Source organism: Pleurodeles waltl, chromosome 9 (assembly GCF_031143425.1).
Source record: "Pleurodeles waltl isolate 20211129_DDA chromosome 9, aPleWal1.hap1.20221129, whole genome shotgun sequence".
NCBI lineage: Eukaryota > Metazoa > Chordata > Amphibia > Caudata > Salamandridae > Pleurodeles > Pleurodeles waltl.
Window position 1 is genome coordinate 22886951 of NC_090448.1, and position 27204 is coordinate 22914154.

The 27204-nt window shown below is 41.6% G+C and overlaps 2 protein-coding genes across 2 annotated transcripts in view; both read left to right on the forward strand.

Moving 5' to 3' along the window:
- LOC138258868 (IgGFc-binding protein-like) overlaps positions 1-8611 on the forward strand; it is a 96072-nt gene extending 87461 nt beyond the window's left edge. Inside the window, exons 6-7 of the mRNA XM_069206165.1 lie at positions 4199-4455; positions 5411-8611. Of these exons, the coding sequence (XP_069062266.1) occupies positions 4199-4455; positions 5411-5586 (433 nt within the window). The 3' untranslated portion in view covers positions 5587-8611. The remainder of the gene's footprint in view (positions 1-4198; positions 4456-5410) is intronic.
- Positions 8612-22508: 13897 nt separating this feature from the next.
- Positions 22509-27204, forward strand: part of LOC138258869 (IgGFc-binding protein-like) — a 78417-nt gene continuing 73721 nt past the window's right edge. Inside the window, exon 1 of the mRNA XM_069206166.1 lies at positions 22509-22646. Coding sequence (XP_069062267.1) covers positions 22583-22646 — 64 coding nt within the window. The 5' untranslated portion in view covers positions 22509-22582. The remainder of the gene's footprint in view (positions 22647-27204) is intronic.

The following is a 27204-nucleotide window of genomic DNA, read 5'->3' on the forward strand; positions in this document are numbered from 1 at the left end:
ACTGGGCCTCGTAATAGAGCCGGCGGCAATGCTGATGTGCAGCGGGTGCAGTAGCACCCGTCACGCATTTCAAAATTCAGGCTGTGAACTGCGCGATGGGGCTAACCCTGGGGGCCCCTCAGTGCCCATGCCAAGTGCATGGGCAGTGCAGGGGCACCCAGGGGAACCCAAGTCCCCCTTACAGCCAGCCTTTCCATGGCAGTGTTTACCGCCGTGGCCAGGCTGGTGGTCGGGGACTCATAATCCCCAGGGCAGCGGTGCTTGCACTGCTGCCCTGGGGATTATGACTGCCAGGCAGAAACCTGGCGGTATAGTGGTGGGGCCGGCGGTACGGCCGTGGCTATTGCGCCATGGTCATAATAGCTGGCAGAACACTGTCAGCCTGTTGGCGGTGTTACCACCAGCTTACCGCCGGCCGCCAGGGTCGTAATGAGGCCCAAAGTGTTGAAGCGAAATCAGCTCAGCTCAATCAGATAAAATGAAATCACCAGCCTGCTCCTTTGTTAAGCAAAGTAGTGTACACAGAGACTGAACAGCATAAGAGATCAAGCTCGGACAGTATGAATAAGGAAGTAATACATGATCTTTTATATCATTAAATCACAATCAAATTCGTACATTTCATTGGTTCTTGCCATTGACGTATTACAAATTTTACATAACTGCTAAAGTTGTTTATCTTTAATCCTTCATAACGCACCATATATGGATAGATAAATCATGTACAGGAACTTGCATAATATGGCATATGTGTCTAATATCGTGTGATACATCTATTAACAGAAATAGGAACAATAAGTGCACATGATAGTACTTTCAATCTGGAAAATTGCTTCAGCTAGCATGCAATGATATCTCATGATGGCTGTAGAAATAGCAAGACTTGCAACATAATGCGTTCTCAGCAGTATCAAAGTATATTAAAACCATAGTCAATGATAGTTACAGAAGTTGTTCAACAAAACAGGCCTAGTTGTCATTGGGCATCATAAGGCCTATTAGGTCCAAAAATGGATCCTGGAAAATGTAATTCCACATTCTGCCCTCTGATGCTCAATGACAACCTAAATCTCACGATGAATAGGTGTCATTTCAATAGGGTTATTACCCCTGGCACTATCCTCACAGTTTCGCTGGCAACGATTCTTGTTTTCCTGGTTGCAGATATTTTTCAACAGTATTGTCAGAAAGGAAGGACAGACCCTTGTTGGCACACACAATGTTATTGATGCTATTCTCCCTACCACCAATACTTCTATCAGCCATGATCCCCACCCACGGAACCATGCAGCAATGTCCGCCAGTATTCCTCCTACATCCGTTAAGTCTGATACTTTTTTTGCCTCTTCCTCTACCTTCTTTATTTCTCCCACTGCCTTTCTTACGTTGCCACTGTTGTCTGGTATATACACACAGCACTCTTGGTGGATCACGTGACATACACCACCATCTTTTGCCAGAATAATGTCCAGCGCAGGCCTGTTTTGCATTACAACAGCTCTCATATCTGTTAGTTCTTCGGTTATATTCTAGGTTTTCCACTAATCCTGCTAATTTGTGTATTTGATATATGAATGCACACCCCTAATGGTGGGTTGCGGCAAAAGACATCCAAAAGCAAAGAGGTTGATGTTCGAGTGCTCAGAACTTCTCCATTACTCCATCAGACTCCTCTCCAGGGGCCTTTTGGGGCTTTGTAGTAGATCCCTGGTGGAGGTTGCCGTTCCCAAAATCTGGAAACAAGGGGTAATTTTTACCCGTGTTAAAAACATCAAACACCCTTTGGTTATGGAAAACTAGCAACCTATCTCCCTTCTGCCCATGTGTCTAAAGGTTCTGGATAACGGGGTAAATATTCAACTCTCAGCCTTTCTTGAAGACAATAGGATGTTTTTTAAACATATTTAAATATTTTTATTCATGGTTAATTATTACATTCACAAATTCAACAACAACTCTACAGCGGTAGACTCACTTTTTCCCCCCCTCACCACCACCCTGAGACCACTGATTGACTAAGTCTGCCTCGCCCCTCCTCACATCGCTCTTTCCAGGGCCAATTGGGGGCTACTGTTATAGGTGCCGACCATTGTATCTATGAATCCCATGTGCCCCAGATCTTCATGAATTTCTTTGCACAGCCTCACCCTTGGTAAACCTCTCAATCCATGATTTTGCAGCTGTTCATACCCCACTCCCAGCACCAGAAAGAGGGAGCCCTTTCACTTCCTCGATTGGCTACCAAAACGCCCAGGTTAACTAATTGTTTTTGGTATCTGTTGAGGTCCATGGGAGACCAGAGACCCAGAAGGGATAGGGATGGTGTCAGGTCTATGGCGTTACCTACTGCTCTCCCCAGTGGTCCGGCCACTTACTCCCACCCACGTGCCGCCATGTGTGGGTGAAAGTACCCTCCAGCTCACAATGTCTGAGGCAGAGAGCGTCCGTCGCTTTACCAATCTTATACAGGAGCATTCTAATATAATATAGCCTGTGTAAAACTTTTTGTTGGATAAGTTTGTAGCTGGACTATATTGCCCCTGTCATGGGAAAACTCTGAGCGTCACTCCAGTGATCATCTTCTAGTTCTCTGATATCTGTAACCCCTTGTCCCTGAGGTGTACCATGTCCCCCTGGGTGTTCCTCATTAAAGTTCCTTATGTCAATGTGATCAGTTTATGTTTGACCTTGCCATTTAGGAGTCTGTTCTCTAGGGGGCACTTCTCCTGTGTTTTTGTGTCTTTTGAGATGCAATGTAGAAGTGCATGTCTCAGCTGTTGGTATTTAAGCCAGTACGTGGGAGGCATGTGATGCTTCTCCTCTACGTGTGCAAACAGTGCAGACATCCTCGAGATAGTCTCAGATGGCAGCCCTCAAAGGGGTGGTGGCCCCTTTGAGGGCCGCCACCTGATGCAGTCGGAAGCCTTCCCACAGTGGTGTCATCAGCATGAGTCTTGCGTTCCAGTGCATTCGCCGAAGTAGCTGTCGCCAGATTTTTCATGACTACTACCGTCGCCAGGCATGCTGTCTTCTCCAGTTTGCCTCCGTATATTGGGTGTAGATGGCTATGTCCACCGATCCCCCATTGAGAATAGGATTTTCTCCTGGCCATGGGACTGATACAACGTTACTCTCTGGCCTGAATAACCATAAAAAAGACTTCTAGCCAATCAGGGCTGTTCCTCTGTCTTGTTGTCACTGGATTTGTTGGCAGCCTTCAACATGCCTGTCATTCCCAGGTAAGGGAGCAGTTGATAGAGGTTGGCATCTGAGCAATGCATTAGCCTTTCTACGATCATATTTCCTTATGAGTGCTCAGACTGTAAAGATGAGTTCCTTTCAATAATGATACAAGGAAGTGTTTTATCATGCTCTCCATGGCTCTGCAGTAAGCTGAACACTTTATAATTTGTATGTGCAACCATTGGCTGTACTAATTCACGCTTTTGGATTGAAGTTCACCAGCTATGCTTAGATACTCAATTGTGCATTTCTGGGAACCATAAAGAGAAGAACTTTGCTCTAGTACCCAAGAAGAGTATTGGCTTCCAATACCAAGGTTGATTGCATTTGAAGTAATGTTTATTGTGTTTAAGGCATCTCATTGGACGGGCACCCATTGTGTTTAAGGTATCTCATTAGTGGGCCCTCAATATCTGCAGGACAAGTTCCTGGATTACATCCCTACCCATTGCTTGAGATCTGTTGAAACTTGTCATGTGCTGGTTCCTAAGGTTTATAAGATCCTCACGGGGCAGGCTTTTTCTGTTGCTCGACAAAGTTATGGAACTTCTTCTCCTCTTATCTTAGGATGCATGACCACCTGTTTGCCTTTCAAAAAACATTGAAGACCTGTCTGTTTCCCCATTGGGCTATCTTCTGTTTGCTAGTTTAGCCAGTGCTGCTCACTGTCTTGGTATTAGAGCACTTCATAAATGGATATTACATTACATCACAGTACATATTTTGCTTGAACCTCTCAGAGTGATTTGAACAGTCTTGATAATGGTGTAGATTTGCAGATCTTCCCAAACCACTTTCTTAGGTTGATTCTTTCTACAGTGATGTGTAAGCCACACTGCATGGAATAGTTTGTAGGTTTTCCTGATGATTCTCCAGCTTGTACTCCTGGCCCACATGTAATTTCGCAAAGTAAAGATAATATTTCTGTGTGTCTCCTTCTTTACCCTGCATACAGATGTTTTATGGACTCAACTCTGCGCATTTATGAATCTTTCAGTCAGAGAGCTCAGCGATTTGATTTCCATGTGCTCAAATTTGGAGATTCTCCAGAGGTTTATCTCCTTTGCGATGTCATTGTCTGCCACAACGAGTCTTCTCCAAATCACTGCACTCCAGGATGCTCTGTACAGAGGCATAAGAGGGACCTCCGCGGGTCAGGGGGCCTTCCTCAGTCAGCAAGACTTACCCAGGGACCCATCATTTTTAACCATGGTAAGAAAGCAGCAGATTATAGCTGCATTATATGTCAGAAATCGTCACAAGAAAAGGCATCAAGTACGAATGGGCAACAAGAGGTATTCATAGCGCTGGAGGGGGTGATAATGTTTTATAGTAAGTGGGTGAATCTATATAACGTCTCTCTCTATATTCTTTAATACAGGCATGTTCTGACATCAGCCACACCTGTAACAAGAAAATCATTCATTTATTTGCTAATCACTTATTACAAGAGACTTGAGACATCACAATGCCCCCAATGGTCATGTACAGGAGTTTGTTTTATAAAATAAATAAAGCAATGACCCAGAAACATAATGAAGGTTTTTGCAAAATCTTCAATCTTTAAAACCTTTAAGGAGGTCCAAAATTTAAATTAGAAAGGGAAATCCTACAAAAACTCTTTTAGTTTGAGCACTCTCTTGCAAAACCAAAAACATCTTTGTCTCACACTACTGTCAAGAATAGTCATACTTGGGTGTTATTTTATTTTTTACCACACAGCACTTAACATCAACCCCTCTAGTTATTATGTCTCCTACAAAGGCACCTTCCAGCCTGAGTAAGTGTGTGGTATGCACTCTATTATCTCACTGCTGCCATTGATTTTGTTTTTAAATCCTTTAAATCAGCTTACGTCCAGTCCATTCACTTATGCTTTCTCACTCTCATAACACAATCATGAATATTTCTAGTGAACAAAAACTTGCTATGTTTCAGGTGCATAGCGGTATTTCTCTAAGGCTAAGTTATCATTTCCCTCCTTTCCTTTGGATCCTGCGTCTTTTAAAAAAAAGTATTGAGCAAACAGAACAAATCAAAGCCCTCATTCCAATGGGATATCATGGAGGCTTCCTTTGCAAACATTTTTCCGAATCGTCTTAACCACCTGTATTTGCTTGTTTCTACAGATCTATTTATTCATGTAATATTATGTTCCATGTTTCAGGAAAGACCTTCAAGCAGGCAAGATATCAAGAAGAACAGAACCTTTCTACCAACTCCACCCTCATTGGTGGGATCTGTGGCATTGGACTTCTGGCCGCTATAGCATTGATCGTGCAAAGAAGATATTATAGAACACAAAGCCATGGGTACAGGATCCTACAGGGTGGAGAAGAGTGACCCCTGAAACCTCCAAGGAGCCAACTGTAAGAAGTATTTTAGGAAGAGACAGAGTGATGAGACTCAAGGGAGCTAAGCCCTCAAATCACTGCTTAAATATATCAGTTGTATGCAGATATTAAAGCTTGAATACATATCTTAATTCAACAAAGCATCAGTCTTAGTATGATTTAATGCATCTTGAGACGATTGAAAATGTAAAAAGCATTTATAACATGGGAACATTTAATTAGTACAAATATATTGTCTAATGTGTTATAATATATCAGATTTGTAGAGTATGACTATGTTTTAACCTGCTTTGAATATTTAGTTTGGTAGACTACCATCTAATGTTTTAGTTGGAATTCATCTAAAAAGACCTATTGTTTGGCTATCTTGGCTGCACCTAAACATCTGATTCAGTTGTTTGCTCACATTTCATTTTTCATTTGCACACTCTGTTTAGATGACTCTTTCTAACTTGGAAACAGGTGTGAGATAGGAGTATGTTTGCTATTGACAATTTTATTTATCCACTAATCCAACCGGGATGTTATAACTTTTTCTGTCAGAATTTTGCAGTTCTGACATACAGCATTAAGTTAAACACACTGATTTACAATTAGGATTTGTAGGGCAGTGATGTCCTAAGATGATTTGCTCCATAAGGAGCTCCATGAAAAAAGCATCACATGCTAGGTTAATGTGAAGAAAAACTCCCTGTAAATTTGATATCCTTTCCACCTCAAGGATATTAAATCTGCTAAAATAGCCAATCCTTACCGTCAAGATTAAAATACTTCTAGGAGGAGAAAAATCAAGCAAATGCTTGATCTAAAGGCCATAGCACAAGACTCTTTATTAAGGCAATCAGACACACCACAGGACAGGTTAAAGCAATGCCATTGATATTATCCAGGCCACTAGTCCATCAAATTGCAATCAGATGAGAATTTATAAAGTTTAACAGTAATGCATATAATTCAACACCATTTTGATTTGGTGCCTCAAAATGAGGAGACAGAAAAATAACTGAGGTTAAGAAGGAGCTTGATAATGCGAAAGAAAATGGACCAATTTACTCCTGGCATAAGGATACAAAATATTTTCTGCAGACGTGCCTTTTATCTAGAAATTGTTATACAAAATAACTTATTTTTGTAGGATACCAGAAACCAGGACAAAAGGGAAAGTTGCTGGTTTTTTTTAACAAGGTTTGGCAAAGCCACAAAATCTTGCTTCAATGTATTAATACATATAAGCACGGGTTATGAACAAATGTTATTTACATACATGTTACGAGGGGTCATAAGAGCGGTTATATGTCAAAATATCATATACAAAATCACTGTTTTACACAAATAATGTGTTTCACATTTCACCCTAACAAACAAATCATCCCATTGCATGTAGAGTTTCTATATTAACTCTATTAATAACTGTAGTGGGGTGATATTTTTTAACAAGATATTTAGGATGCCATATTGATGACAATTGATATTCTAATAAAAATAAACTGGTATCCACCTTGTAGCAAGCAGCGCAAGCCTGCTCTACTACAGGCTTCTTCTAGGTGCGCCAATAGTGAGCAGCATGCACTGAACTGCAGTGCCACAGGCTGTTAGTTGATGCCCAGAAATTAGACAAGAGCAGTTATAATTTATTACAATGGCCAATCAAAATAACTGACATGTTTGAGACCGGATTATCTGCTTCTATAAAAGTGCTACTGTTAAGAAGGAACACAATAATACATAAAGCAGCAATATAGAAGAAGGACTACTGTGGCGTACACATCCAGTGACATAGAAGAAAGACCACAAGGGCAGTGAGGAGCATGCCCACAGTGATAAGAAACCAGCCATTCCAAACTTGAGAGAGAAGAAGTACCTAACTCATAAAAAAAGAGTGTAAATTTTGGATAATATGTCAAAGTAAAAACCTGAATATCTGATGACTGCAATATGTCATCTAAAATAAATTTGTGTATTTGACTGATTCTCCTTGCATGCAGTCCGTATTCAAGGTCTATTGTTACACTATCAATGGCTTGCTTAGCCATTATACTAAACTGTAATAAATTATAGCTGTTCTTGTCTTATGAAAAAGAAAGGGGTCAGTGTGTAGCCATGGAGAGATAAATGGGTGATGAGATAAACCAGTCTTTAACAGTCCAACTTAGATAAGTACATGTCGCACCAATACCGTACTCTGTATGATTTCTACGTAACTCACAGATAGAATGCACATGGTTTCCACATGTCCACTGCCAGGTTGTCGCTGAGATATTTTTAAGGAACTCATTGAAATGTTAAATAAAGACATATCCCTGATACTAAGATGATTTTCTTAGGATAGACTGAAGAAACATGTAGTCCTATATGCCACAGACATAGCTGGGACTAGTTTGATGATATGGAAGGCTAAGCAAGCTCTTTTCTTTTAAGTATGGTTGATGGTAATCTGCAAATCGTATTCGCTTTACTTACAAATTGCAACAAATCAGGGAAATCTCAATAAATAGAAGCTGTTTTTTCCAACAACATCTAAGCTTACTAAATTCTTGGAACTAACATAGCTTGATTAAATATTCTGGGACAGACTCCAAAAGTCTGCTGTGTTAAATTTGAGCAGTCCATGGGTATTTTTAATCACTGTATTATCCCGGTTTTATTATTCTTAACCACCCTATTTATTGTGAATTATTTACTTAGATTCAGCATTCAAGAGGTTCTGGCACTGTTGTCATTTTAAAGATTTGAACAAGCACTATGGCAACTGATCACCATGACGGCAATTACACATGATGTGGTTAGGAAAGAATTTGCTCATTGTCAAGTCTCCAGCTTGTCAAATCATTTGCATGCTTAGTTGCACTTTTCAGAAGATTTTGTTTTGATATCAATTTTCCATTCCTCACCTGTAGTTGGATACATTGTACTTGATTATTTGAACAATTCACTTTTTCTCTTTTTTTATTTTATGTACGGTGTTGTTTCTATAATTAGTGTTGCAATAAAAAATAAATATATGTTATGCCTTGGCACTGAGTAGCTGCAATGCCATGATTGTCTCCCAGTGATTCATGACACATGAGGCAATTGCTTCTTAAACCAATGGTGCTTACAAAAGCAGACAACACAGAGCACACTGAATTAAAAAAAAACTATTATATCAGTGCATAAAATAAGGTTAAATGCATTTAAAAGTTCTTACAAACTCCCACAAAAGGCTACTTGATTAATGGTAATAGAAGTTGACCTTTCCGATCATAACATCTAGGAATAAGAATGCATCCATCTCAACCAGAAGTGATACATTCCCCAGCATCCATCTCTTCAGGAAATGACATCACTTGTTTGCTACAAAACCATCTTAAAAAAGAAAAAAAAAGTTCAGTGGACCCAATTAGTTTACATCCATCACAACTTGAAGAATCACCACATTTCCTTGCACCCCTTGTCACATTTCTGAGCGCCTTTCTCATCAGGAAGTTCCTGCAAAAACTATCTTTAAGAAGAACCCAAACAGGCGGACTCCATTTCTTACCATTTATCTCAATTGGAAATGGCATCACTAAATTTCCCAACGTCCATCTCAACAGGAAGTGACATCTCAAGTTTCTTGCCAAAATCACCTTTAAAAAGAAGATCCCGACGAGCGTAGGGATGTAGCTATCAATCAATCAATCTGCTTTATTTTGGTAAAAAATATACCATAAAAGCACAATACAAAATGTTTAAAAGGGATAAAACATTAAAACATTGACTTTTAAGATATAACTTTAAAATAAAATGAGAGCTTAAAACAGAACAAGATACATATTGGTTTAAATAAATAAACAAATATGATCAGGAGCTTGCAGTGGCTACTATACATGTAGCTATCAATAGTGCAGCAGGTGCAATGGCGTGGCATGCCAGGCCGGGAAACCAAATCAGCCTTGCAAAAATGCTCAATCCAGCCCTGCTCCCCTTGTTTCCTCGTCCATTCTCTCAGTTTCCATCCATCCATTCCATTGTCACCTTCTCGCCTCACTCTCTTCTCCATCTCTGATCACTTTCTCCTTGCCTTCCCTCTCCCTTTCTCTCTTTCTTTTTCTCTTGAAACCTCCATGCGCCAGCTGCAAATAATCTCAGGCGCCCGGGAAAGTGACAGAGGCTCCAGAATGTGGCCCTGGCTTTTCAAAACCAATCTTGAGGGTCTCCAGCCCATCAAGGAAATGCCGAGTGGAATGAAAGGCCTTTTTGGCCATGCACTGGGGCAAGCAGCCTACAGGGCCCAATGAACTCCAATTATAACTCCGTCCTACTTTGGCCTTAGTTCATAAAAGAATGACTATAGTCTGTGGCTCATTTATCTGACACATACTGGTTAAATTTATCTAACCTCTCCTTGATGCAATAATGTGATGCAAGATCATTCAGTCCTTGCAGCAGCCCATCACATAACCCCACTTCTTTCGCTTTCTTGTGACTTTTTTCACAAAACTGACTGGTGAACTAGACAACCTAGTCAGGGTAATGATCTGGAATGGCCCTGTAGGGTGGTCTAAAAACTCTAAGGAGATAAGACATAGATTTGTCATACAAGCAGTTTCAGCAGATAAAAGGCCCAGCATATGTCTTCCTCTTATGTGAGTGGACAAATTAATTATTCATTTATTTATTGTTTTATAAATAAAACAAGAACTGGATCTATGGTGCAACATTAACAATAACAGGGCAGGGTAAATATGAGTATACTGTATATAAAGACAATATGGGAAAACTGCAAAACTTCTTAGAAAGTAGAGTGTCAACATTCTTAGTCCAATGCACCTGGATGAGTTTCAACAAGAGAGAAACCAGTATCCTGCTGACGTGAGAAGTTGCATGTTTAGGACGCATGTGGGCTGCATCAATAGGTTGTAGGTGCCATCGGTAGAAGCTGATAGAAGAGGTGACAAGGACGGATGTAAAAGAAGAGAGAAGATTATCAGTGTACTGGGAGACAGACGGTGAAAGACAGAGAGAACCTCAAAAAAAGGCAGAAGAAATAAGCATCACTAGTGAACTATCCAAATATCACGAAAGTAGAGGAAAAGAGGATGTGCAAATTAAGCCACGGCCTGGAAGTTCCTTAGGAAAACAAGAGATTCCAGTTCCTTTCTAACAGTAGCTAGAGAGAGAAAGCGGAGCACAGAGCCAGATGGAGTGAGTGTCACTCTCTTCGAGCTACCAGAGAAAGACTGAGAATCTGCTATTTCTTGAAGGCAGACAGCCTTCATGGAGAAGAGAATTTGAACTGATCAGGATACAGTGGCTACCAGAGTGTTGCAACGTTTCTGGAAGATAGGTGGCTGTTTTGCCCAGTGCAAGAATGTGTGGGAGATACAGGGTGTCTTGAACTGAGCTCTAGGTTCAATGGGAAGTCACTTGGGCATTAGAAGAACAGGAATCATGTAGTCAATTGTTTTCATCCTGAAACAATTTGTGCCACAGCACGCAACACAGATCTGAGAGGGTGAAGGCGAGTTCTAGATAATCCTGTGACGAGTTAGATGCAGTAATGAAGTTTAGAGAACAGGTGGGCTTAATCTAGAGACCTCAGTGGGGCTCAGGGATAAACCCTCTCATAAACCAAAGCAGAAAGGTTTGAAATAGAGCGTTCCTGGGTTCTGGCGTTGATTAGGAACTGGAGGTTGAGGTTGTTGTTGATGGGAACCCACAGCGTTTTGCATAATCATCAATAGTGGGGTGTCTGTCCATAATGTGAAGTAAGTTGAGCCTGGATTGAACAAGTAGGTTGAACTGCTTAGGTGAGATTAGTAGGAATTCCTCCTTTTGGGTAGTTGAATTTCAGATGGTGAATGGGCATCCATCTTTGAATGGTCTCCATTGTTTTGGACAAGAAATATGTAACCTTATGCGAGGAAATCCAGAGATAATCCTGGGTGATGTCAGCATATTGATGATAAAAGGTTCCAGAATTCTTAAGAATGACCGCAGCGGTTTCATATAGAGACTGAACAGTGTATGGGACAGATAGTGCATTGAGAGACACATTCTTGTAAACTAAAAAAGCTGAAGAGAGAGTTCACAAATTTGACTATTTGGGACTGATTGGAGAAGTACAAGGGGAATCATTTGAGGGCTACACTCTCCATATCAATTCTGTGTTTAAAGGATGATGATCAGAAAGAAATGACTGACAATATGAAATGCCACTGTAATGTTGAGATACATAGCAACTGTGCTTCCTGAAATAATTTAGCCTAGAAGAAGTCAATGTCATCATACCAGGTTACATAATTGGTAATAAATTATGGACGATAAATCGGCTCACGACTTACTGTGCTAAAATGTGCTTGATCCTCACACTTGACACATACAGTTTATGAGAAAGAACATTAGTGTGTAAATTGCAAACTAAAAAAAGTCATTTGCTGAGAGGAAAGGTGCTTATTAGTATCTGTCTGGTGGTATTTAAATTACATAAAATATCTGTGATGAATCAAGGGAATTTCCAATGACGTAGAAGTCAATGGACTTTCAACCCATTGAGGTAAATGGCTATCATCAATTCAAGGGTGATTAAAAAGCCAGAGAAAAAAACGTAAAAAAAGAAAGAAATGTAAGATTGAAAAAGGTCCAGAAACAAGTTACAGTAGATTATGTGGATCTTATTTACCATAGTTTGAGAAACTTTTAACATAGAGGCCAATGGTCCTACATACTGCAGAAAAAGGCAAAAGGACATGTGCACTTGAGTAACTGTGTGCATGTGAGGAACTTGTGAAACTAGTACTTACATGAAAGAGTGAACAGTCTACTAATCAATAGATGGTGGTTACTGGATGGTTAACCACTAAATCAGAGACAGTGTGTGGGTGAACCAACGGAAGGCTTACGAGAATTATTGGATGTAGATATTGTTTGCAAGACCTCCCATGGGATCAGGGAAGCAGGCTGTCTGGTACAAACCTCATTAGTGCAACATTAGCCATCTACAGGCAAGAGGTACTTGAAGAAGACTGCACACGCAGAGATAAAGATTAACTTAAATGCAATCCAGTATGATAACTTTAGTAAGCAAAGAGCAATGAAGTAACCTGTGGAAATAATTTAGCACTGGAAGGCCTCGGGCTTGGAGCTTGTCGAAGCAGAGAACCACTAACTGTGGCTGCAGAGATGCCAATGGGACAAAATGTGTCAGATCGTAGCCAAAGTGTTTTTAGAAGCTAGAGGTAATGCACCCTCCCCGTTGGCTGAAACTAGTCAGAAGAAAAGGAGAGCAACGCCCACAAGGCCGAATCATCTCTACTTCACTTGGTAGAGACAAAGGGGCTTACTTCTGAGGATTTGGCACAGGACAGAGCAGCGAGTCACCTTGCTCTGCTGCCCTGTGTCAAAGTGAAAGGGCAGGAATGTGCCGTAGCTATAGCGTACACCACGTTTTTGTCCTTTCCCCCTGCACTGGTGCACAATGGGTTGCCTACCGCAAATGCAGGTATCCTTGCACCATGGTACAAGGGCATGCAGGATTGTATTTCTGCAGGAAGGGGTACCTTCCTTAACAAAAACAATCCTGGGAGGCTGTTTTCTCTTTCTATGGGTGCTGCAGAATGCAGCACACAGAGAGAGGAAGAACAAGCAGAAATAAAGATACTTCTCCTTGTTAAGCCTCCTCTGGGTTCGGCATAAGGTTTTGGCGCATCCCCAGCTTTACAAGCTCTTGTAAATCTGGGGATGCATCCACATCCATGGGTGTTGCATAGGAGCACCCACCACAACGCCCAAGGAAAGCCTCACTTGCGCAGAGTAAGGCAACGCAGTGGTTTGTGCTGCCTTGACTTAATCCATATCTATGAGGCCATCCAAAGCCAGGCAGCGTGGCTTTGTGTGGCCTCATAGATAGGAGTTCAAGGTTTGTCCCTCCGTTGCCTCACAAAAGGTGATGCAATGGCGGCGCAAGGGACTCATAAACATTCCCCTAACGCAGCAGTACCGGATGCAATGGGAGATAAGTGAAGCCCTGTCGAAAATGGCTGCTCAGAAGGCAGTCCGAGAGGCCTGTGAGTTCCAGTGGCTGTATCACTTAGGCAAAAAATTGGAGGGCCCTCAGGAAGCAAGGGAAGATTAAACAAATCTACCAACTGTAACTAGTCCAATATACGGCGCAAAGGCCTGTGGGCAAAAGGCACATCTGGTGCTTGCCTTCTTATAGTTACTATGGGTACCGAAAGATTTACGTTCTAATAGGTCTTTGGCGAACCATGGGCAGAGAAGTTTGGTCTCTTCTTGTTATGTTCAAAAGGTGCCAGTTTGTCAAGTAGGTCTTTGAAGTAGTGATTGTATTCGACTGCAGAAATGTAGTTAGGAAAGATGGCACGAAGAGTGTTCATCGCCCTAGTGGTCACTTGATCAATCTCAATATTTTGAGTGTCCTGGAACCAAATGACCTCCATGTTTGGTTGAACAAAAGTTTTACTTTAAGTAGCGTACTGTGAAAGAAATCATTAGATGGTCAGACCAATCCTAGAAAGGGGTAATTAGTGGTCGCTAAAGATTTCTTGGAAAAAAGGTCAAGCATGTCCCCTTTAGCATGAGTGGGTTTGCAGGATGTGTGCACAAGATTATGATCCTGCAGGAATGTTGAGAAAAGATTATTTGTAGCATCCCTTTCTTCACCCTAATGAAGGTTCAATTTCCAAAGAAAAATGTGAGCATCTGATAACAGAAGCTGATTTGTGAAATAATCCAGACATTGCCCCTGCGGGCATTCTTTCACCCAAGCAGTGATAAATTACATGTAGCCCCATTTTGGGATCTTTGGCTGCAAAGATTTTTAGGAGAAGGTACTCAAATGAGGATTATTGGTCAGTTTCCATAATTTTGGATTGAATCAAATTCTTATTAATAACTGTTCTTTCTAGAAATGGCCTGTCTTCATAGTCACATCTAGGAATGGAATACTGTGGAGGAAGTAAGGAAGTCCATTATGTTGTGAGAAATATCACTGAGACAGGCTTTAGTTAAGACGAGGAGAACAAGGTTAAAGGAGATGGTGGCATCCTCCCATTTCTATCTGTGCCTAGTGGCCGACTGGCTGTTATGTAGTATATACTTGATCTTGGCATAAGATGGGGATTAGTGGTTTGTGGTCAGAGCTTTTAATGCGTTCCTTAAGATTAACCTCAGCAAGAGAAGACAACGCTCTAACAGGACAAGGGTCAAAATTATTTATAAGCCTTGTGGCCAGCAAAAGTCCATTGTTAACATCATTGATATTAAGGCAGTGATTGTACTGAAGGCAAATGTGTGAAGTCAATGAATAATCATCTTGGTAGGATATTTATATTTAAGGGAAGATGTCCAAGAGAATTTGGGTATTTGAGTTCAGACAAAACTTGTCAGACATTTTGACAAATTTGGATTCAGGTTTCGGTCAAGAGGAGGAGACTTTGCAGCATGATTTCTGATGAGTCATTTGAGAGTTGGTTCAGCAATGCGAGGACTACCCTTGAGAACATTGCACTGCGATGTCTGATTCAATCTCCAGTTGTTGATTCTTTACTACAACATGAGTTGAGAGCGAGAGCTCAAGGTCTTCCTAAAAGGGTCTAGTAAGGATCATCACAGTGCAAATCTTCTATCCCCCATGGTTTATCAGAGTGGGATAATCAACACCACAGTCCCTGCCTTCTAAGAAAATGTCTGTGATGCCTTGTAATATAGTACCCGTCTACCGGATTTAAAACAGTGTAATACCAATTCACACTTGAAGACCTATTTAACATGCTTTTCAAAATAAAGAATTGGGGACCGCTGCCTCTTGTACAACTTTTAATATAAACAGGTCAAACCTATGGCTTTTGCCATCACTGTTCCACTAAAACAAGCTTATATCCTCAATCACTGCTTTGTCATTAGAGTCACTTACACTTATGTACAAAATTACAGTTTGCAAAACAATATACATTCAATCGCATGATGGCCTAGCAAGGATCCTCACTGTGCAAGTGTTCTAATTCCAGGATTCGTCAGAGGGGTGATAACATTAAAACCCTTATCTATTCTGGTAATCTGTGAGATTCCATGTAACAAAATACCTGTCTCCAGCCATTGACACAATTGGTTCTAGCAAATGCTTCCCACAATGAAATAGCCAGACCTACTGTCAGACCTACTGCTTTGGTCATACTTTCACATAATAAACAGATCAGACCTATGGCATCAGATACAGCTTTTCCTAGTGAACCCATGAGGCCTCTGGCCTTCATCGTTTGTTCATCGTCATTACCAACTTGGAACTACTAAAGTAAACTTGAGCTTTCCCACATAGCAACCATCAGGCAAACAGTCCTTAAAATTACAACTGTATACACAGTTACATTTTACTCTACAAAATACAATCCCTCCCAAAAAGGAATGCCATAGTGCAAATCTTCAATCCCCATCATTTTTCAGAAGAGGTCTCAGAAACCAAAGCCCTTACTTTTGTGCCTCATATTTTTGTACGATTTCATGAACCAAAATAACTTTACAAAGTTTTTAACGCAGCGTAAGTCACTATTAAATGCCTATTCGCTTTAAAATGTGCTTTTCAAAATAAATATGCCAGGCCTGCTGCATGTGTTGCAAGTTTTGATAATACACATTTCAGGCCTACATAAATGACACTATAAATATATCAGTCCTCCAGTATTGAGTATAAGCTTTCCCAAAATGCAAAAAAGTGCAATATCAGCACTTTTCAAGAAGAAGCACACACCTCCTGTCCAATCTAAATCTGTACTGCAGTCAATAAACATGTGAGTGGAGGCAAAGCCCTCTCTCAGCATTGTTTATGAAAGGGCTCTTTCTGCTGATAACATAAGGTATGGAAACCAATGCTGTCAAGATAGACCTGAATAAGGGGTTCACGAGGTTTACCCCTGTAAACAAAAAGAAAAAATCACACATTCATGTACGGGAAAAACAAAATTAATTTTGGATTCAAATAAAATGCATAAAATCCAAGAGAAAAAAGAACAGCATAATTAATTAATTACGAAAATATCAATCTCCCAAGATCAACATCAAAGTAAACCATGAATCTGAAATAATTGCACATAACGTTTTGAAAACCTATCATTTCCCTGAGGTGGAGCCACTAACTATTCAAATCTCAGCATGTCCTATAGCCTCAGTGAGTGCTGATTCAATACCAAGATGCCTTTGTTGGGAGAAGGTGGATCTTTCAGAGGACCCAGTAACATAACACAACATAGAATAAGCTCTGTTACATAAAAGTGGTGTCTAATAACATAACACAATGCGGAATAAGCTCTGTTACATAACAGAGTTGTCCAAAAACATAACATAAATAAAAAATAACTTAGCATAACATATTCTAACGCATCATAACCTAACATAACATAACCTAGCCTAATTTATCCTAGCATAACACAGCATAGCACAACACAAGCTCCATGAGATAACATGACATAATATCACATAATATGTAGGGGTGAGCGGAACTCACCAATTTTCACTCTGCAAGATTCCATGGAGTTCTGTCAACGGGTAGTATATCGGCACGTCGTACTTCTTGAGCTGATTTTTTGCGCTGAGAGCTCATTCTGCACAGAAAAATCAGTGCAAATTGCACCACACACACAGTACGTCACAGGGTGCTGCTGCTCAGGTTGATTTTGCTGCTACTTGAGTAGATTTTCTACTCGAGCTGCAGTTTTCTCCCCTCGAACGGTCTCGACCGTTCGCATTGAAAAATTTCACTGGGTGCCGGGACGACAATTCTGGCTCACATAAGTTGGCGAGCCGCATACAAGAAAAAACTCCACCATGCGGCGATTGGCAGAATTTGGCCGGAACTCTGTGTTACAAGTGTAAAGTTGAGTGGCCTAAATTCTGCCAACTCCACTGGCAGAGTAGAATTTATCACCCACTCCTAATAATATGACATTGAATGACAAAACAGCTTAAGTCAACATACCCTAACACAACATAACCTAGCATATTATAACCCAGCATAACATAAGTACCTAATAACTTAACAAAAACATACCACAAGCACCCCAATACAAAACATAGTATGGCATTACCACTTAATAACACAACTTTACATAACATGATATACGCACCCAATAACATAACAAAACATTAGATTGTAATACGAACCTCCACTGATTTATGGCAGCTAATGTAATAACTAGAGTGTGAAAAACCGCGGGATCTAATCCTGGCTCCAGCACTTGGCCAAATTATTGGTTTATTTTGGGCAAGTCGCTTTAACTCCCTCTGCCTCAAGTTGTTAATGTGGAAAGACCAGCTGTCCAGCCTGTTGGACAGAGGTAGAACTGACCCAACTACATGCCATCGCCTTTCTGTGAACTGATCTCAACCACCACACAGTTCTGGTCACAGCAACTCATGTGTGAGGTTCTTGCAGCTATAAAGAAGCAGTAATAAAGAATATAGGTTTAGTTTTTGATTAATACCTGCACACAGGCAGATACTATGCAGGCACACTTACACAGGCTGAGTATTTGAACATTCACATAACACACACACAATATGGCATACACACACTCAGAGATACACATATGTACATCAAAGTACACAGAGCAGCAAGTGTGTTTGTATGTGCAGACAGAATGTACTGAGGCTAGCCCCCTGTATGTACTCACTCCATACTATACATTGTGGCTAGCCAATATTGTAAGCATGTGACAAAACAGCCTAATACTACATAGGGAGGAATACGAAATGTTGCCCAGAAGAAAACAAATCTGTATGGATTAGCAATGTCTACCCAAGCTAAATTAAATTTCTCATGATAAAAAATACAAATCTCTGGACAACATTTTTTTATACGGAGGTGTATCAAGGGGCCAGGACTACTCAGAAAGCCTTCTCTAATTATACTCCTAAAACTCGGATGAAAAACTTACCTTGATGTACTTCCTTTCTTCAGAGTCATGAGATAAGCTGTGGAATTACATATATTCCAAGAACAAACTAGTATTACTTAGAGAATAATTTATTAAAATTATGATGGGATAGTATTTCATGCCAGATATATTGGGCTAGAGGTTTGTCAGTACAGGTGACCACTGTTGGAGAGAATGCGGGGATTAGGAGTACCTAATGCACACCTGGTAAGGATACCCAAGGTCGGTCCTGTTTTGGAAGGAAGTGTCCGCAGCCATAAAAAGCATAGCAGGGGTCCCACTTCCAGATGAGAAGGGGTTGAAGGTTCTGGGGTTGAGGCCAGAATCCTGGGATGCTCCACAGGGCAAAGAATGGTCTTTGATCTTCTTGCTTTTGGTTGCAGCTAAAATACCAACACCCCGTCAGAGGAAGGAGAAGAAAACACCTACACCAAACTGCTTTGATGATAAACTTTGGGATACCACGGCGATGTGGAGTCTTTACACAGACACCCACTAAAGAAAAAGACAACATTCATCCTGAATAGATCCCGGTATTGGAGTACACGGTTCCAGATTTTAGAGGGGTTCCCTGACACCTAAGATTGAGAGCACTGCACCTCAACAAGGGCAGGGGAGACCAGAGATGACTGTAAATACTTGCTTTGATACATCATGGATGGTGACCAACACCTTTGCCTACTATGATACTTTGTGAAATTCCATGCAACAGTAGACAGGTCTACAGCCTGTAACACAGTGTGCTAACAACCACTCTTAAAGGCCTACTGGCTTTAGCACATGCTTTTCAGAATAAATAACCCAGGGTTACTGCCTTTTACATGCCATTTCATTAAATAAAACAGATCAGGCCTATGTTTCAGACATAGCTTTTCCCAGTGAACTAATCAGGCCTGTAGACTTTATCACTGGCTCGTCATCATAACCAACCCAGATTTACTTTACAGAACAAAGCAGCCATCATGCATATAGTCATAAAATTACAACTGTATAGAAAATTAAACCTGGCAAAGCATCTCTCCTAAGAGGGCCTAACAAGAATTATCACAACGCAAAATGTCAAACCCCATGGTTTGTCAAAGGAGTTAAATAACACCAAAACCTTTGCCTATCACCGCAATCTGTTAGATTCTAGGTAAGAAATACTTATCTTCAGTCTTTAATAGACAGCATTACAATCCACCCTCCAACGCCTACTGGCTTTAACATATGTATTTCTGAATAAATATGTCAGACCTGCTGCTTTTATTCCAACTTTTCATAATAAATGGATTAGGCCTAAACCCTTGATAATTTGCGTGCCACCATAACCAAATCAGCCCTGGAGTATTGAGCATAACTTTTCACTCAAGCCAAAAAGTAAAATACAAGCCCTATTTTTCAGAGCAAGCACACAACTTCTGCCCAACTGAATATTACACTCAAAGGAACCAAAAGGTATATGAAACCAGGGCCCTCTCTGCAGTACTTCTAAAGACTCTTTCAGTGTTGGTCACGTAAGGCCCAGGTGACAGCTGAGCAGCCAAGCCAGACCTAAAACTGTCACTGCAGTGGTGAGTCAGAAGGTGGCGCCAATACCTAATCAGATACAGCATCTCTCTTGTGTTCATCAACTGGTCAAGTGCAACATTTTGAAATCAGAACAGCGCTAAACTTCACCATGAGAGTGATGTTTTGAGCAAAAAATACAGCTAATATATATTGATGGTGAAGAATTGGCCTGAAGGTAATACGAGTTGCAAAAATAAGCTGTAAAAGAGGAAATTGATGAAAGCTTGAGATACCAAAGGAGATGTGTACTTTAGTAGTTTTCAACTTTCTATCATTTAACACATTTGTAAGTATCTTGTGTTAATCAATTAAATCTTTACGTAATTGACTGAGAGGAGAATGACTCTAGGACTCACGTCTGTGGTAATGACTTGGAGTAAGTGGCTAACAAAGGATACATAGAAGGGTTTTGCAGTGCTTGCTTTGTAAAAAAAATAAGTGCCAAGGCCTTCGGCAGGAGGACACTGCAGCTTGCACCACCCATTGCCCCCAGCAGCACTGCCAAATGTCAACACCACCACAACTAACCATCACACTCATACAAGTGTGACAATTCAGACTTTAAATATACACAAAAATGACTAATACCTGCCACCCAAGCTATTCTTAAAGTTTACTGAAATATTAAATAACTCTTAATGTGTTCATCACAAAATTAGACAAACAGCCCCACCATGTGGCAAGCTGTCATAAGTGCCAGTGTGGGTAATAAAGTGCTGGTGCTCAGCACCGGAAACCACCTGCTCACATTAAGCACTGGGGGTTTGGTTGGTGCTGTGACCTGTGATGAGTCAGAGTTCCACATCAGTGGTGGTGCTTCCATGCCATTATGAACCAGGAGGTTTTTGGTCGTTATTGATTTGGTAGATGACAGGCAGTTACTTTCATTCCTGGTACAGGCTCTGCTTGTTTTGATGGTCGAGCAGTAGTGTCGTAGTTGGACTCTTGCTCTAGGCAAGACTGCTGGTTTAGGGATGACAGCACTTTTATTTGTAGGTGACTAGGCCATTCCTACAACAAGTAGCAACTGTCGGCCTAACCCTCCCAGGTCACAAGCAGTACCTCACCAAAAACCCAAACAGTAAAAGGTGATTTGTGGCAGCCTTCAGGCATGGACTCAAGAGTGCAACATCTCAGGGGAGTCGTGGTTAAACGGAGATTACCCTTTTCTCATATGAGCAACAAATCTCAGTCACACACAGACAATAAAGGAGATGCAGTAAAGTTTTCAATAGGTTTTATTAACAAGAGTGCAATCTACTACTGTAATGATTAGGATAATGAGCAATGCAAGAAACAGAATTGTAAAAACAAGAGTCATGAATATAAAGACCCCCACCATCTTGCAATAACATGAGATGTGAAACAGGCCCTAATACCCTAGCACGATGAACCTAATCTCTAACCTAAAGAGAGCTAGGTGTGTTAAACCTAATCTGCCAGTACCGTGTCCATGAGAAGAGCCCCCAACCCTTGTTACCTTGGAATGAGGTCTATAGGTCAGACTCTGTGGTGACTCGAAGGCTGGGGTTGCATCAAGACGACGTGTAGCATAGATAGCGTTGATGGCATCTGGTAGGAATCCCTCTGATAACCTTGTCTGCGTATTTATACAGATCTTGCAGGACCTCTGATGCAGGTATGTACTCAAACAACAGATAAGGAGGCATGCTTGGGGCGGCAGTTATATAAACAATTCCCTCGAAAGTACATTATGTTCTTGTCACACGTAAGTGGGAAGGGACATGATGTGAATACAAACGTATCTCATTTATCTTTGACGCCGATAATGATGCCTTCAAGGAGTGGCACTGATAATGTGAAATAAAAACATCTTCCTAACTATAAACATAACAGCTATCTTAGAAGAAATAATTAAAGAAATAGGCTAAAACGTGCAGGAAAAATTGGTTAAAAGTCACTGGGTTATGGGGGGACCAGGCCTGCAAGCCAGAAGGCTAAGCTAAACTCCTGAGTCCCATTAAAACTAAAAGGGATCCACTTCAGCAGTAGTTTGATTAGGGTGGTCTCATCTCTTTTCACCAGCACAAGACTTTTCGGAATGGTTACAAGACTTAAAGGTGCATGTACGCTGAGGGAACCACACATAATTACTTACTTTATAAACCTCTAAAGGTGCGAAGACATTAATATATCCTGCCTTCTTCAGTGGCACATAGGTGACCGCAGACAGCTTGACTCTGGTCACCCACAGATGCCCGATGGAACCCAAGACATGGGTTAATGTTTCCATGTTTGCTCTCCTGGTCTAGACTTCAAAAACAAAACCACTTCAGCAAACCCACACACCTGTGAAGCAGCTGCAAAGTTCACATGCTAAGTGCAATCCGAGGCTCGTGATAAATCGGTCGCTTTTATTTAATAGCTGTAATTGTTGGCATTAAAATGCTGCTGGCTTTGAAGACCAATGAATACATGATGCCAACGGAGCTATGTGACTTACAGTATAAAGAGGAGCCCTGATCATACACAGTGGGGTTCCATGAGGACTGCAAAACTGGCACAATGATGGAATGGAATGTGACACGTGCACTCCTGATGCTCCTGGTAGCAACGTTTACTTCTTCTGGTGAGTGGCGCTATTAATTTGAGTATCTCAGCTACAGAGACGCTGTTGGGTTCCCTGAAGGAGTCTTAGTGCCACCATCTTTCTGGGGGAAATGTCAATATTTTATTGTCAGAAATGCATGCGTTCAGTAAAGAGGGGAGAGCAACGCCAGGTAACATTAAAAAAATATATCAGAATTATACTCTGATATGCACATGAAGTCCATCCACAGCCACAATTACAAAGTAACATAAGACATCAGCGCTCTCCCAGCAGTCCAAAAATGTCATGATCATTTTAACGTTACTCGTATTAATTTTAAAACGTCAAATTCATTTCAATGAAGGTCATATTCATTTCAACGTAGGTCATATTCATTTTAACATGTGTTATATTCTTTTCAATCAATGTTAAGTTTATTTCAATGGATGTCATATTCATATTTAACACTTGTCATATTAATTTTAAGGTACAACTTATCAATTTTAACATATATCATATTAATTTGAATATGTATCATATTAGTTTGAATATGTGTCATATTAATTTCGAGGCATGCCATATTCATTTTAACAAATCTCATGTGAATTTCAGCTGTGGTCATACTCATTTGAAGCTATGTCAACTTCAATTCAATGGGGTACCATTAATTTCTACACAAGCCATATTCATTTTCAATCGTCTCCTATTCATTTCTGTGTGTCTCATATTCATTCTCATCTCAGTAATATTCATTTCAACACAATTCAAATTCATTGCAACATGTTTAATGTTTATTTCAACGTACATTGTATTAGTTTCAATGTGCATTGTTTTCTTTTCAGAATATAGGCCCTCATTACGAGCCTGGCGGTCTGTGACCGCCAGGCTCGCGGTTGGCGGGAGCACCGCCGACAGCCCGGCGGTGCCCCGCAGGGCATTCTGACCGCGGCGCTTTGGCCGCGGTCAGTGCAGGAAAACCGGCAGTCTTCCGCCGGTTTTCCACTGCCCGTTGGAATCCTCCAAGGCGGCGCAGCTTGCTGCGCCGCCTTGGGGATTCTGACACCCCCTACCGCCATCCTGTTCCTGGCGGTTCGCCCGCCAGGAACAGGATGGCGGTAGGGGGTGTCGCGGGGCCCCTGGGGGCCCCTGCAGTGCCCATGCCAATGGCATGGGCACTGCAGGGGCCCCCGTAAGAGGGCCCCGCTTGTATTTCACTGTCTGCATAGCAGACAGTGAAATACGCGACGGGTGCAGTAGCACCCGTCGCACCTTCCCACTCCGCCGGCTCGATTCCGAGCCGGCATCCTCGTGGGAAGGTTGTTTCCCGCTGGGCTGGCGGGCGGCCTTAAGGCGGCCGCCCGCCCGCCCAGCGGGAAACTCAGAATGCCGGCCGTGGTCTTCAGACCGCGGTGCGGTATTCCTGCGGCACAACTTTGGCGGGCGGCCTCCGCCGCCCGTCAAAGTTGTAATGAGGGCCATAATATATTAATTTCAATACTTTATATTATTTTCAATCTGCCATATTAATTTCAATGTATGCCATATTTCTCTTGGGATAAGTCAATCATTTGAAGAAATGCCCCATTATTTTTGATGAATATTGTATTAGTTTCAGTGGTTGCTTTATTGTTTACAGTGAGGGCCATATAAATTTCAGTATGATTTATATATATTTCAGTATATTTCTTATTCAATTTGGTGTGTGTGTTATTCATATTAATCACTAAGTAGCATATTCATTCTGCCAGGTTTCATATTTGTTTTGGTTCAATTCAGATTCACTCTTGGTGTGTGTCATATTAATTTTGCAGCACGCTATGCATTTCAGGAGGTGTCCAATATGGGGAGCTGTAATTTTGACATGAAGGGCTTCCGATAAATGCTCTGATGTTTGTGCTTATTTCAGTATCCTTAAAATGCGTCTCAGATTGTAGAACGGCGGCCGAAGAGAATCCATCTGTTGCATAAATCTGTCTGACACCGGGGGTGTCGGCACATTTGCTGCATTTCCTTTTTTCAGAAAGATAAGTAACAGAACATTGTGTTTGTAATCGTAACATGTACTTATAAAGCGCTTACTGCCCCCGGGAGGCATAGAAGCGCTTTGCAGCGAGTAGAACCCACGATTAGAGTTAACTAGTCATGAGATTAGCCACATGAGTATTTTTTCTTCGTGAATCAGTTGTGTTTCACTTGTGGTCCTCAGTTCTTGTACAATGTGCGTACAATCAGGATACATATCTTAGAAGTGGTGTGTTTTATTGTCTCCCTGCTGTGATGCTCTTTCTAACCCGTGGAGCTGTAGGAAACACACCCTGCCAATGCCAAACGTCGGGACTTTCTGGAGTGAAGGGAGTTTTACCAAGTTTCACTGACATAACACAGACAGCATGGCAGGAGAAGTCAGTGCACTCAGTGCGTGAGTCGACTGTCGGATTACACGCTGCGCATGCGCACGAGTACACGCAGCCCCGCTTCTATGGTAGCAGTTCAAGCTTCCTTCACATACACAAAACCATCGCCCAACAGGCAGCATCACAGCGGGGGGCGACATGAGAGAGGCGGAGAGAGTCAAGGGTAAGGCGAAGACAGGAGAAGGTGAAGCAGAGAGAGAGGAGGGTGAGTTATATAGAGAGAAGCAGCTCATCCCCCACAGGATCACCCACTGTGTTCAGACCCAGCTCTGAGATACATGGGAGATGCTGAGCAGAAACCCTATTCATCTCCATGGCCCACCCATGCATCTTCATGGCCCTCCCACATCCCAAATCCTGGAACTGCGCCTCTTAACATTATAGTTTCAGGATTGTCTATCCTGAAACTATGACTCAAATCTCTCTGACACTGGCTCACTAGTTGATCACCCTAATACGGTTTGTTTGTTATACACTCTAATGAGGGTAGCAACCACCCTTTCATCTCTCAACATGTCTATCCTCGTCTCCACAAGTGAGGAATTCGGTGGTCCCAATAGATGACGTTTAATCCTTGAACCTAGTCCTGCCATTGGATGCTTTTCTCAATCTGAAGGTGACTGAACATGCCTTGTACGTTCTACCTACACTCTCTGGGTCTCTTTGGTCATTAGATTGGTTGCACACTCTCTGGGTCTCTTTGGTCATTAGATTGGTTGCACACTCTCTGGGTCTCTTTGGTCATTAGATTGGTTGCACACTCTCTGGGTCTCTTTGGTCACTACATTGGTCTTCTCTGCCTGAACAAGTTTTCCTTTCCAGCCACTTTCCCGCTCCAGGTTCAGATGCCATGGCTCCTATTCGTCAACTGGTGACCCATTTATGCCAGATGAATAGTCAAACAATGGCTCTTCTCCGATCGTCCCAAAACTTCTCTAACTTTAAAAATCTTGATAGTCAGAGCAACTGTGCTGAGTTCTCCGGTCCTCCTTCCCAACACTCAAGTGTTAGACACTTTTCCCCAAATTTGCAAATACATAATTTCTCTGCATCACTCCCTTTTCCCAACCAAGCACTCACTCATCTTTCTCCACTTTTGAGCTGTTCCAGCAAAATCCTTAGCTCCCTATGTGCCCACCACTATCTATGATGTTCTTCCTGTGTATGGACCCGTTCCTGGGTTTGTTCCTTGTAGTTGGGATTGTGATTGTGAGTGGGTCTTTGTGTGAGTTGGGGAAAGTGACAAAGGCACCAGGAGCAGGTTCGGACTGCCTTATCCGGCTGTTTTTGGCTGTTTGTGGGCCTGTTTTATGGTCTGCTGGGCCTGTTTTTACTGCTGATTTCCCTGATATTGAAACAAACATTGCCTGTAGCAAGCCCAAATCCTTGCAATCTTCCATACATGGCAAACAACATTTACAGTACGTCTTTACAAGTTCAAAACTGCCCCGATTGGCAAACATGAGACACTTTTAGCTGTCCTATTCACTGATGGGACCATGTTTATTTTGATTCCCAGGCCTATTTTGTATCCCAGTGCAACCCTGACGAGGAGCGGCCCCGGGCTTTCAAAATTATCTTCCAAGGGTTGCAGGCCACTAGGGAAATTCCTGGTGGAATAAAAGAACTATCCTGCCCTAACCAGAATGCAACTCAGGGTGGGCTACAAGCATGGATTTTCTTTGTTCCAGGTCCAGATTACAAGATGAAACAGTATTTACACACCCATCACAGCTCTCACTCCAGCTGTTACCTTGAAATGCAACACTTAGACAGCACAATAAACACAGATGCACTCCACTTCCCACACCATCACTGGTCACCATCAAATCACTCTCACCAGGACACAACAATATAGCCCTAATGCCTAACCGCACAGTGGCTAAAAAACGTAACTTTGAGCTATCCCCAAAAGATTGTATTGATGTCAAACTAGGTGGGGTTTGCATAATTTACTTTAGCATAATTACACGAAATATGATAAAAAGTATGCAAAGTACAAAACTGACACTTAGCACTATATTTTAATGTGAAATGCATCCTCATGTCTATTTTGGATCTGAGGACATATTGTGCACTAAAAACAAACTACGCAAAAAAACACAAGGTTAGCTAACAACAGCTGTGTGCATTCTCATCATTCGTGTTGATCCTGTTCTCCTGCCTAGTGGGGCAACTTTATG